General features: G+C 41.3%; 1 protein-coding gene across 7 annotated transcripts in view; it reads left to right on the forward strand.

The window, feature by feature from the left end:
• NCAM1 (neural cell adhesion molecule 1) overlaps window positions 1–14,427 on the forward strand; it is a 766,043-nt gene that overhangs the window by 677,101 nt on the left and 74,515 nt on the right. For all 7 annotated transcript variants that reach the window (XM_086957372.1, XM_086957366.1, XM_086957369.1 and 4 more), the window contains one exon: window positions 1,138–1,318. In XM_086957372.1, coding sequence (XP_086813498.1) covers window positions 1,138–1,318 — 181 coding nt within the window. The remainder of the gene's footprint in view (window positions 1–1,137; window positions 1,319–14,427) is intronic.

The raw sequence follows: 14,427 nt of genomic DNA on the forward strand, positions 1-14,427 counted from the left end.
TTCATTGCTCATCATCCGCGTTCACTTACTCCCCCACACTCAGGTGAACTCCTTTAAAAAAATGAGTTTGGAAAACTGATTTGCCTGGCAGCTATCGCGCCAGTCCGTTTTTACAAAGCACTTTCACATATTTAAATTAATTTTTTCTATTTACCACCCCAAATCCTACATCTTGGTACGGGAGAAAACATATCATTCCGTATGCGTGCGCATGTGTGGTGATGCATGCATGGAGGTACTTTATTACGCTTTGCTATGCTGTCATTCGTGTGTCCGTACATTTGTGCCTACGCTTCAGCATGCTTTCTTTTTTTTTATTCGAAAAGGCAGTATATTGCTTTGCCAAATACTTTGACAGGGCTTCTCGGGACTGTGGGTTTAGGATGGACATAATCTATGTGTTGAATTGATTTACAGATCTAGGATATCACTTGTCTTGCAGTTTCCCCCTATATCTAAGGTAGTGGTGAACTTTTGGTATGTGTTTGTGATATGAACCATATTAGAAACTCTGGTGTTTCTGTTTGATTGACGCATGAATTGCTCCCTCCCATCATGACACTTCCTTTTGAACGTGTACACTTTATACAGACATACTGTAACAATATATTTAAATATGTGTTAAATTGTTGTTTCTTCTTGAAAAAAACAACTGACAGAACTTTGAACTGTAATTATAATAATACACCTGTTTCAAAAGTAAATGAAAAACTACAGAATTTTGTATATTCTACTTCTAATTGTGATTCTAATAATGTTGGTTGGTTGTTGGCACCATTACACATTGTCAGTCAGTGAACACTTAGGGTCTGATTCACAAAGGGTATCTACTATCTCACACTTTTGTGAAAGTTTACGATTGTTTGCTATTCCGAAAGTATTTACTAGTAGTATCTTTACGATTCTGGAGTCATTTTTCTGTGCGGAGATTCCACACTCATAAAGATACTACTCGAAATCCCTTTGTGAATAGCAAACAATCGTAAACTTACACCAAAGTGTAAGTTTACCTTTGTGAATCAGGCCCGCAGTTCTTTGCCACTGTGCCATATGTTGTGTGCATGAATTTATACAGTATTCTGTATATAACATATTTATTTGCATGGCATTGCTACTCTTTATTCGCTTCCCTCCTAGAAAAATGCCCTTGAATGGTCACCTGAGGCGAAAGTTCCATCAGTCAGCAACCACTTCATACTCAAATCTCTTGCGTGGAATGCAGAGTATGAGGTATCAGTGATAGCAGAGAACCTGCAAGGGAAATCCAAGCCAGCGCGCTTCATCTTCAAGACCCTCTTCGAGCCAACTGCCATCCCAGGTAGGTAGCTTAGAGCATTTTTAATCTCTGGTCTGCTTCTAACTGAATGCAACAATGCTGCACCCCCCTTAACGTGCCTGAGAACACCCCAACTACTTGCTTGCTTGAACCCATTGCCATAATGAGTTTCCCCCATCTGGTGCTTAATTTGCTCTGGTTGCAAGGCGCATCAAGTGGGCTGTTCAGCTGGTCACAAACACATCACGGCGTAACACATGATCCACATTGCCTAGTTCAAAGTTTTGGTTGTATTCATGGCTATGATTTCACAAACATTCTTAGTTCCAGCAGCATGAGACCACACTGAATGATGCCTGTTGCATTTCTTTAAAAAAAACAAAAAAAATTCAACAAACACTTAACAAAGATTTCTTTTTGTAAACATACAAAACGCCGATCCCATATATTTTATTTGTTACAGTGCAATCAGGGGCATAATGGATTTATTTCCACTACTGAATTGTATGTTAGAGGTATCTTTAAGATGATAGGGAGTGAGGTAATTTAAATATCACATAATACTGCTCTATGTCTTTCTTGGAACCAGTGTAAATTCTTAGGACGTCCTTGAAACCAAGTTATTATACTGTATTAGAAGCTATACTCATAGTTTCTTCCTGAAATGAGACAGTATGATTACCTTTACCGTTTTTTTGTAAACGGCATTGTTTAAGACATGCATGCCCAATTCACCAACATGTCAAATATTCTATCTGGAGAGGTTTGTGAGTGTGGTGTTAAGGTGGATTTTGCAGGCCATCTTAAGACCAGTGATGGTGCACATGATTCTATGGGTCAGCTAAGCCTTTCACTATTACCAAAGTGGAACTTCTTTTTATTTATTAATTATGAAACTTAATAGAAAAATCTGTCTGTCCTTCTACAACTACTGCATCTTCTTTTCATGTATCCTCTAATGGTTGAAGCAATAGAAAGGAAAACAGTAGCAGTGTACCTTCTTCCAAATGATGGCAGTTAATTGTGAGTTAAACAAGAGGATGGAGTTAAAATGAGCGGTTATTGGAATTAGATTCTACTGTGAATTTTGAAACACTGTCATTATGTTGTTCTTCAGAAGAAACCCCTTTCTGTCATGCAGATTATCAGTACAATTAGTATAATCCGCATTTATGAATTCTCATTGTGCTTGCCACAGTGTTCAGAATTCTCTCCCTAGAGTTATATCCAGAAGCACTGGCGTTTCTAAGCCATCTTATGTCAAGGTAATTGTAGAATCCATTGATACATTTATCCACAAAACAACCCCCGGCACAAGTTGCATTGGTGATGTGTGTGTCTGGTTTATTTTTGCTCCCAGTTTACACGTCGGGTCAAAAATGGGGAATAATGCAATCACATGGTTTTTATTACTGTTTTGCAAAACGGTATTGTATCTACAGAACTGGTTTGCACAGGCAGCTACCAGCAGAGGGGACCAAGGTTTATCTGTTCACACAGATAAAGGAATACGGTCAATTTCAGAGATCCTTTTCTTGGAGTAAATGTATCTTGCTTTTAGATGAATTCATAAGTCCCGCAGCAAATTGAGTAACATCTACCTTACACATGTAAAAACTCAAAAAGGTCTCAGTTATGTGTAATTATGCAAGTATTGCTTAACTTAATTATGAGCAGGAAGTGGGTGCGTTTAAGGAGGTGGACGTATAAGGAATATACAAAGTGCATAAATGTACCTTGGGAGCATTCACAGACGTCTTGAAAAGCATTTGCTGCACCTGGTGCACTTCTTACTTAAACCTTAGTTGACAATGCAGAATTTGCAAGATGGTTTCTGTGAGGAGTGGCATGCATAGGAAAATGTTTCTATTGAATTACAGAAGAATTAGACATATCAAAATATATTTTTGTAATTTTACTTACCACAGGTATAAGTAGGTTATGCATGAGTAAGTAAACCACAGCCTTTTGTGAACATCAGATATTTTCTGCGGATTTTGACATAAATTATATGAAGAAACAATTATGGAGGGGACAAAGTATAGAGGCTTAAATATTGAGAACCAAAATATCATGAAGGTAAATACATATAGGTAAGTATCGATTTACTATTCTCTACTCTGCATCTACATTTCTTGGAGATAGATAAATCGTCATGGTATATAAATGTGATGTTAACTATAGCCAGCCTATACTTAACTATATATACCAGCTTTCACAGTATTTTGGTTTCTCAATATTTTTTCCTCAATATTCTGGTACAAAACGTAACACGCTGCATGTCTTTCTCATGATTCAATTAGGTGCCAGTAGAAATGTTTGCTATACAGTAAACGGTTTTAGCTTCTCTCACACGTGGGCAAAACCTATGACTTGGGTAAGTTGCTATTTCTTGGCAATGCCTTTGAGAATTGTGCCTTTGGTTGGTTCTTGTTAGTGTGTCTGCCGCATTTGTGACCAATGAAAAACTAAGACAATGCGGTGAGGCAACAGACACTAGTTTATTTCAATACAGAGCTGCAACAAGACACTTCGTGTCACCACCATCAGCCTCCCAGCAACCACCACAGAACCCCCAGCATTTCACATTACATACCTTCATTCTAATATCACACATTCTACCACCTATAAGTAAGAACTGAACACTACATTACTTTTCCCCTTGGGAAACAAATGAATCGCAGCAACAAAATATATATTATATAAGAACAAACATGAAAACAACATTTTAAAACTGTGAATTCATCACAGTAGGGAACGCCAAACAAACTGGTGAACAATACGATTAAAACAGCAACCATTACAGTGCAACAACTTAAGGAAACAGATCATGAACCAGAGACCTATTTCATGAACCTATGGGGAACTTGCATGGGACAGCTTTTCCTATGGATCGCGCAATTGGAAATAACCTGCCCATCAGATTTGCACACATATTCGCGCACCCCTTGCCTGTCCACGGTGCTCATTTCAAAGGAAGAGGAACCCTCTCTATTTCACTTCCAGCACCATTTGCACAGATCTCAACAGTGGCCTGCTGGCTACCACAATAAACAATCTTCCTATGTTCCACCAGTTAGAAACATTGATTTTGACCGCATTGCCAAATGCGTTGTCCACCACAACAGGGTCACTAAACTTCTGTCCTCCCTTCTTGAAATAGGCTCCTTTCTTGATATGTACATATCACCAACATAAAATTTAACTTCACTCACCTGATTGCGTTCGTAAGATAATTTATTTTATGCACCCTTTGCTTCAGCAACACTCCTCTTGACTTTTGCTTCACATTCCTCCAAATGAATGCCAAATTTTCCCAACAGCACTAAAGCCTTAGGTCAAAAGGTTTAAGGATCTTGGAGCTAGCCAATTGTTTCTTTATCCACTCAAAAGATTTCTGGCATGAGGTGTCCCATCTAAAAAACACATTTTTCTTCAGAATCACCTGTTAAAGTTCTCATGCGATGCATAGTCTGCAATGAACCGGGCATAACATTCGCACATACCCATAAATTATTTAAGACTAGGCTTATCCATAGGTGGCAATGCATCCATAATTACATTAACCTGTCTTGGCCTTGACCTAATTCCTTCACCCAATATAATGTGACCCAGATATTCATCTCTACTTTTACAAAGTTCATATTTTCGATCTTAAGCGCATCCCCTTTCTCCTACAAAATGGTCACTATCTGATCAAGGATGTTTTCATGTTCCTCTTTAGTTGCTGCAAAAATTGAAATATTGTCTTAAAAATGCAACCATCCCTTTTATTTTTCTAAACAATTGTAACATTATCCTTTGGAACACTGATGTTACAGAGGCTAACCCTAACAGCATCCTGCAGTATTGGAAAGTGCCAATCAGATCCACAAAAACTGTGTAATGCCTGGAATCAGGTTCCAACATAACCTGGTGATAGGCTGAGGCTAAATCTAATTTGATGAACCATTTTGCATTTGCTAAAAGGCCAGAAATGTTTGGAAGTGATTTTGATTAGACCCAAATAGCCTTGTTAAGGCTACAGAAGTTTACGCAAACCCTTAGCTCACCACTCCCTTTACATGCTACTATGAGCAGAGAGAGCCACAAGGTCGATTCAATGATTCCATTGTCACATGATTTTATCATCTCCTTCTTGAGGTTCTTACTTACCGAAAAAGGGACACTACGTATTTTATGCTTCATTGGTGTTGACCCTTCCCTAACTTTAACCTTTGTGGTGAAATCTCTCAAAGGTACCCAGCTTGTCAGCGAATACAGAAAGACATATGCCTGTGATCTCTCCCATCAAACATTCTCCAACTACTGGCACTGGTCTATAGTGCCAGGTCTCAAAATCATTTTGAACAGGCCTCTGTGAAACCAACCGAAAATGCTCAACCTTTTGATTGTCAAATTAATTTTACTGAAAATATTCCTATTTTCGAAGACCAGCACAGCTTCAAAATAATCTTATAGCTCAATGTATTTTCCTTTGTAAGAGACTGATGCCCGATCTGGGGATTCTTGGGTCCTCCCAGGCCTTAAGTCATCGAATAATTCTTGGGTTACCATTGTTATTCTGCCTCCTGAATCAACTAACAGTTTTACAGTGATGTTCCCCCGTAAGTACATCAGTATACGGGTCTACACAATCAGTGGGATTGCCAGTGCACAGTACATCCTCACAAACAACCAAAACCATGTCCTTGAGTTCCTCCTGTAATTTTGCTAACTGACCATCTTAATCTTCTTCAACTAGGTCGGCTACCACATTAATCCTTTTATCTGACGGTTTCACCTGGCTCTGGCACACTTTCGCAAAATGGTCCGACTTATTACAATTTCTACAGGTGGTGTTACCTGGCGGGACACTGTTTGTCACTGTTAAAGTGAGCTACATTCCCACATCTGAAACAAACATTAGATGGCTTTAGTCCCCCCCCCCCCCCCCCCCCCCGACACCTTCTCCCCTCCTTTAAGATCTAGCCACGTCTTTAGAATGAAAGCATTCCTTCACTGTACATTTGTCTTTCTGGCACACATTTCCCACAGCATCAATCCTTTTCTCCTCCTGTTCCGTCACAGAGATTTGTGACATCTCTATACTCTTAGCAGTGCAAATGGTTATTCAAGATTTGGTTGTGCCTTGCTCATGATTCAATTAGGTGCAATAGAAATGGTTGGGATTTAGCAAAAGATTTTAGCTACTCTAACAAGTGGGCAAAACCTATGACTTGGGTAAGTTGCAGTTTCTTGGCACTGCCTTTGAGAAATGTGCCTTCAGTGGGTTATTGTTAGTTTGCCCCCCTTGACAATTTTTACAACAGTCACCAAGGTAAATTAATGTGTAGGCCACGAATATGGAAATTGAATTTCATACAGGTGGAATGTGTCACTGATTCCTACGATAGTAAAGCCTAATTACAATAAGAAACACCTGTGCCCACTCAAATCTACTTTTCCTGCCTCCTTACCTTCAGCTGAGACCCTGTTTGGGAAAGGACGTATGTATGGCCTTTATAGTGAATGGCGGAAATGTAGAACGTACCATTATGGGGTGATTATGCATAGTGTTTCATTGCCTTCTTGCTTAAGAAACACACCAATCTCAAGGTATTTTGCAGAGAGCCAGCACTAGTGGTGGGGAGCTGTGTAAACCTGAGGAGTCACATGCAGCATTCCTCTGAATATAGTAGTAATATATAGCAAACGTAATTCAATCACTGCAAAAGGATAACACCTGCATTTAGAGTGTTTAATGAAAAGATGAGGTACAGCTAACGGTAGCATGTTTGATGGCAATACATTTGAGATGTTTTTTTCTACTAGTGATAAAAAATACTGATGACAATAAATTGCTTTAAATACCTTGATGTACCAGACTTATTAGGTTCTGTGAAACCACAAGATACATGTGTGCAATTGTCCATTCACCAGATATGTGTATTGCCTCACTTGCTTGCATTTGTGTTGTAAATTAGAGCTATTGGATGCATACATAGAGACCTGGGTTTAAAAAAAATATTCAACTAAGGAAAAAGTGATTAGTAGTGATCTGTTTTATTAATTAGAAAATAATCAATACTTCATTACTTTGTATAGCTTACACTGATTTAATCATCTGAAGTGTTAATGTGGGTATGGCATTACACACATCAGATAACTAAGGGAACATGTTTATTGGTTTTACACTGTAGCGAAAAGAGAAAGATCATTATACAGTATCTCCTTTGTCAGGTGGGTCGCTTTGTTTAAAAAAAAATACTTTTAGATTTTGCTTGTGTTCTGGGTAAAATATATGACATTTTCATGTGTCTCAGGCTTTTGTGCACACAATTGAAGCCACTTTCAATGCTATCCTTTTTGTGGTGGATGTATAGTCCATTGCATTCAAATGAGTTTATTGGAAACGAAAAGGTAGTGAAACATTTGGATGCCCATTTATGTTTGAGTCAGTGTGCTTATTTTTAAATCAGCTAAGTTAAGTAATAGAAGAGTAGAGCAACAACCTGCTACCCTGCTTAGCCTTGTTACAGATTTTGTTAGCCAACGCTTGCAAAATGAGACCTTAAAAATTGGCCTTCGAAGTATTACTTATCTCCTTCATTCAAGTCCAACCATTGCATTGCTGTTGGTTACTCTGACTATCTCCATTTGTCAGGCAATATGTATCATCTTCCCTGAGCGAGGTATGGTTGCAGCCCCAAGACTCCACCTAGGTCTCCACCACTGTCCTGCTGTGCTTCACCACTGTCTACAAGAAAGCCATAGTTTACAGAAAATGGAGTTGTAGAAGATATGGAAAAAGATTTTAGCAGAGGTGTTCGACCAAATTGAATGGGGGTATCTTTTCCTATTGGACTAGGAGAGGGATTAATGGCCCAAGTTTTCTGTTTCTCCAACTCACCTACTGGACAGGTCAATTATGGAGGGTTCCTATTGGATCCATTTCCAATGCGGAGGGGGGCCAGGGAGGGTTGCTCGTTGTCACCCCTGCTGTTCCTTTCGGCAATGGAGCCACTTGTGGCTTCCCTTTGCTAATTTCCGCTCCTTACTGGCATCCCCATCTCCGGTGGAACGTCCATCCTGTATTTATATGTGGATGATGGTCTGCTAACCCTCTCTGACCTCCTGAACTCTCTTCTGGCCCTCTTGGACTTCCTCCCAGACTCCACAGCTCTCTTGGGTCTACCGGGCGAATTGGGCAAAACCGATTTGCTACCCCTGTCACGCCTGACTTCCAGCGCATCAGTTGCATACTATCCTTTCCAATGGAAATCCTCTCAACTCAAGTATCTAGGGGTTTAAATCAATAGGGGGCTGGACCGCATAGTGATCGGAAATTTCGACCCCCTGAAATCCCACTTGAAGATGGATTTTGACAAGTGGTTCCATGTCGGTCTCTCAATGTGGAGAAGGGTCCAGGCGGTGCAGATAGTGGCGCTACCACGCTGTACCTATGTCCTTGGCATGATGCCCCTGTTGGTGCCACTCTCCTTGCAGTGCTCCGTGGATCGGTCCAACAGTCTTTTGTTTGGGGCCTTCATGCCTCTGTGCCAAACTCATGGCTCGCTGCTCATGCAGGGGCGGGGGCCTTCCCTCGTGGAGCACTATGCTTTGTCCCTCCACCTCTTCTAGCATGCTCCCTGGGACCCCTGACCTGCTGCAGTGGTTGCTGATGGAACGCAACCTTCTGAATTGCCCGCAGGGGCTGTGCCTCCTTTACAAGGGTGATGCAGCAATGCTGAGTTCCGTCAGTTCGATGTTGCAGGCTATGATTTAATTGTGGCGGTGAACCGATAGCCTTTTCGGGTGAACCCCTTCCCCCTTGAACACGCGCCATTGTGGGGCCGACTAGTCTGCGCATAGACGTCGAGAGGCTTGACTGGGACTCCTGGTGATCAGCGGGTTTCAAAACTCTCGACCTGATAAATTGAGCAGCAAACCCTTTACAATTTTATGGGATGACTTTGGTCTCCCACCCCACTAGCTGAGATACCTTAAGCTCCAGCATTGCCTCATTCGCCGCCTAGGGGCATGTCCCTGGGTGCTACAATCCTCTCCTTTGGTCTGGGCTGGTTCTGGGGTGTTTTGTCTGTCTTACAACGACCTCTTAAACCAACACCTCTTCTCCCTACCTCTCCTCAGTAACCTCTGTGGGACGCCAGATTGCAAAGGGACTACAAAGTGGAGGATTGGGCTGTCCTGGAAGTGTTTGACCATGGGGCAAAGGAGGCATGTTTGAAATTCTGCCTGCTAAATCCTTGCACGAATGGCACTGGTACCCCGTGAAAGTGCAGTAGCTTACTTGTTACTCCATGCCACTTGTTGGCGCAGCCCCCGTGAACACTGCGACCTAATGCATATCATTTGTGACTATCCCTCGATCAGCCCATTCTGGGAGGCGGTTGGCAACACACTAAGTGCGCCCTGCTGGTCAAGATCCTTCTTTCTCATCCTTTGATCTTTCTGCATGACCTTGCAGTTTCCCCCCATCTTTCCTGCCTCCAGGGCTGTCTCCTGCACACGACGATCACCACCGTTAGATATGAATCATGCTTTCCTCCACACATGGGCGCCGTTTTTCTATGATGATGCCCGCTAGTCCAGGGAAGGATGCACACATCCACCTTGCTGTCACTCTGAGTTGTCCATCGCTGAGTGTACGTAGAACAAGCCCATCCGGTCGTGGCCCTTCTAGGGCCGGGGCCTCAACACCCATCCCTCCCTCCTTTCATGACTTCACTTCCTTCCCGTCACACTTTCTCTTGTTTCTGGTTCTTCGTTGTCTTCTTTCTCTTCTCTCTTCTTTCCTTGTTTTCCATTCAAGCGCCTTTAGTATCAACTACTGTAACTATAGGGGTGTCATTCGCATCTTTGAAACGTTTATTGTTGATCCAACCTTGATTTATGTACCTTGCAGAAATTCGTAGTTGAACACTGCATGTTTTCTAATCAGTTCCTGAAGTTCAACACCTCGAATAGGGAGATTTTGACGTGTAGCATCTGGCTGAAAGGTAACCTTTCAACCATTTCGTTTCCGGAAATAGGACCCCCACCAGGGTACTCAGCTGCACTTTCCCTTGTACCACAAGTCAGCGAGGGACCCGACAAAGCTTCCACTTGAATTTTCCCATAGTTAGCATTTGCTGAAAAGGTCCAAGCTACGATGTGCCTAGTGTTCTCCCACCTTTATTACAACAATGGACTTTATCTAGGAGCACCCATAGTAAATATGTGGAAACTACTGAGATTTCAGAAAACCAACAGTTATCCTTCAGCCTGCTAGTGCTAACTCATGACACACATGGCTTTTTACCTCTACTACTCCCCATTAACAATAAGGATCACCTTAAAAGCAATGGTTGTTTAGCTCACTGGCCAGTCATTGTGACCGGAACAGTTTTGCATCAACAAAAACTTCACTTGTAACGCCAACCAAAGTCTCTGTGCACAAGTCTTACCCCATTATTGACAGTATCTCCACTATTACAGACTGGAGCTCTTTGACTGTCAGACTCTGAAATTCATTGCCTGCCAGAATGAGGACTATACATTTGTAATTCGTTATAGGCTTGACTTTTCCCATCGCTATCAAAACAAACAGACTTTGATCCTTACACTCTGCAAAGTTGATTCAAACAACTGCCAGTTCTTTCACACTCTGTACAACAGTTTACCCACATGCACTGCACCATGTGTGTAGCATTCCTTTGAAACTCTTGCATCTAACCTACACCTCTCACATGGATTACATCCAACACCTTTCCAACCACACACCTCCAAAAGTGTGCGGAGGAACCAATGAAAATCGGAACTCATTGCAGCCTCCTCGAGGATGTGAAGTGTTACGCAAATGCTCTAGTACGGTACAATAAACTGTACAATCTTGTTGACTGTTCCAGCTTTGCTATTCTGAAGAGTTTTAAATTAAGCTCATGTATCTTATTCAACCAAGCCCATGAATTTTGAAGATTCAAATTCTTAGACGGCCTGTGCAATGCATTGTCAAATGTGCATTAATAAAGAGGTGGGGAACTTTTTGTTGGTTAGCCAAGTTTTTAAACTTTAACCCAATAATATCCGCTCTCTGCTCGTCCCTCACCAAACCGTTATGTTGTACTCTTAGAGTGCGTTGTTTCTTCTGCCTGTTATTCAAGTTGCATTGCTAAAGAAATTACCAGCAGCCCGATGTTAGACATTTGAGTTTCCATAGAGTGAACCACTGTGGTGTGAAAAACTTGAATTCCAAGTAACTTCGGGGCATATAATCAAGAACAGCGTTAACATTATCGCCGCTTTAGCGGCAGGAAACTGCTGCTAAAGAGGCGATAATGGGCTTGATAATATGCCCTTCAGAATTCCAATAGAAGCATATGTTAACACCAGAACATGGGCTTCTATGGGAATTCACAAGGGCATATTATGAAGCCCAAGTGCCGATAATTTTAACTCTGTTTCTTTTTAATATGGTCCTTCATCTCTAAAGAACATAATTTGTATTCCAAATCACCCAGATGTGATTAGAAATCAGAAGTTATGTTTGAAACTTTCATTTTTTTACAAATCTCTAAAACGCATTTGTAAAAAATTCATACACAGGATGATGTGCAATCATACTTTAGCTACTATCATTTTTTTATTAAAAAAAATACCTCTTGAATTTTTATAATAAAATATAAATAAGCATAAAAGTGTATATTTCCTTTTTTACACACTGGAAATTCTATTTTTGCCTAATGCATAATTTCATGACCATGTGTTATTATGAGGCATCCAGTGCTGTTGTTGCCTCACTTTCTTCACTATGGCTTATAGTGAGGATAGTAGAGGTTCCAAACGAGGCATTGAAATTGGAAGGGAATCTGTGATGATGAACGGGGCGGAGTGGATGATTCGAAATGGAGGCTGTGTTGTTATAGTCCTAAATGAGTGCAAGGGAAGTTTCTTACCAATTTGGGGGGTGGGGGGTAGGGGGGCAACAGGTTTAGACACAAATTACAATAATTTACTTGCAGAAGATATATATTTTTATTATTGTATTGGGACAACATTGCTGTTTTAACTTTGGGTGGGAGTGTTTTTTATGCTCTTCTGGGCACAATCCACAGAAAGGACATTTGTTTAATTAGCTTGCTGTCGCCTTTCAAAATGTCAGCTAATCATTTATTCATTATCGACGTCAACGCTGCCTCCTGTCCATATAACTCCTTAACACCACAACCCCATCTGCACGCCAACTCCTATATTTCTGTCCTTTAACTGCTTCTGCTGCTTGTGTTGTTGCGCTTCTCAGCTTGCTTTGTTTTGCTTTTAAGTGTACTTGCTCTTTGCTGACTTTAGTTATTTTAATTTACTAATTCTATATAACCTTGGAGTCTTACGTTGTTTCTATATTTATGACTTATTTTTCCTGTTTATCTATTTCTCTCTCTTCCTTTTCTCTTTGTTCACTTTCATCTACTCCCTCATTCTTTCCTGTTCCCTTTCTCCCAACCCCTCTCCATGACTGCCATCATCCCACCCATGTCACCTCCTCGGACGTCTCGGGGACATCCACGCTGGCACTTGCACCAAAATTTGTTTATAAAACCAACTATTTTCCCCACCTGGGATGTGTTGTTTGGCGCCAGCAGCGACCCTGGGATGCTCATCAGTGTCGTACACCTTTTTCTCAATACTTTTATCTGCCATTACGCTGCTGTTGCTCTTGTAGACCATAAAGGATCATCATTTGAAAACTCCATTCCTTAAGTCGGAGGCAAAGCTTCAAAGATTCATTGGGCAAGGAGTGATTACCTGCCCATCCCCTCTGCACAAACTCAACTTCTTTCAAATATCTTTTCTCCCAATTATTGAACAGTACTGCCACTCTCAACAGAGGTACCACTTGGTCCAAATTGCCAGGAATTCCATAGCCGTCACTAGCTGATGTCAAGATGGTTCATGCAGACTTCATGGCTAATCTCTCTTCAGTGTGGTGGAACAGAGGGCCATCTATTTATGATGCTATCTTGGACATTCACCCATCTTTCAAAGAGCTGCTTTGGTAGATGAAATGCTTACAGAAGTCTAGTGCCCCTCTCTGGTTAACATCATTTAATTGGATGCTGAGGAGTTATGTGCACCTGTTGGGGTTTCATGTTCTTTTCAATGACTCTGTTTCCCTGCTAACCTCTTTCTTACCACTCAGGGACAAAGCATTGTTTGGCCACCCTGATGCCATCATCTCGCTCACTAACTGATTATATCAGAAACAGAAATGACACTGTGAGGATCGTTTGCAAATCTCAACTTTGCATCCTCAAGTAGCGGAAGGACTGGTTCTGAAGCTGCACATGGAGCGGTTATGGGACTCAAGGGTCTCATATTGACTACGGCTGATGCCGATGCAAGTCAGAAACCTCGCAATTGTCGTTTAAAATAGTACTTGACATGTTACACACTTAAGTATGGTGGGAGGGAAGATGGAGACCCTGGGTCACTGTAGTCCCATTTCAAGGTTGAGTTTCATCCAGAGACACGGCCCAAATCCTGTTGCTTATCCACCACCCTCACCTTATGTGCAGTCATTAGTGTGAGGAGCTGCCTGCGGTCTTTTCAGTGCATGTAAATAAGGTAGGCTGTCGCAGCCTCTGAGATTCTATGAGCAGTTTAAAAGCAGTCTCCATATGCTTGACCTTTGAACTACATAGCGAATTTAAAAGGAAAGATATTCTGTTGTTTTCAAGCAATATTGTAAACCAGGAAGTGTTTCGTGGTTTTAAAAGCAGCACCAAAACCCACCGGGTGTAGATAACTGCAGTTAAAATTCACCCCGAGGCCAGGGCGCCCACCCTCTCCTCCCACGTGGCTTAAGTGAAATACATGTGAGTGGTAGATGCCTGTTAATTCATTTGCTCAATGTTGTCCATTTGGGAATTTTGCAAACCGTCCAAATGATTGGCAAATTGATTCGGTCTTCCGTGGCGATTAATGTTAGAGAGTGGCAAATGACACTGCTTCTTTACAAACTCACGTTAACAGGTTTAAAAATGGAAGAAAAAATAACTTCATTTGACATATGCATATTTCGTTCTTGAGTAAGGGAGGGCATTGGCAGGTTTCAGCGAGATATTTTTCTTTCTGAAATTCTTTTGTTGGTGGGGCTACTGAAATGTAAAACA

This window comes from Lissotriton vulgaris, chromosome 2_1 (assembly GCF_964263255.1).
Source record: "Lissotriton vulgaris chromosome 2_1, aLisVul1.2, whole genome shotgun sequence".
In the NCBI taxonomy this organism is placed as follows: Eukaryota; Metazoa; Chordata; class Amphibia; order Caudata; family Salamandridae; genus Lissotriton; species Lissotriton vulgaris.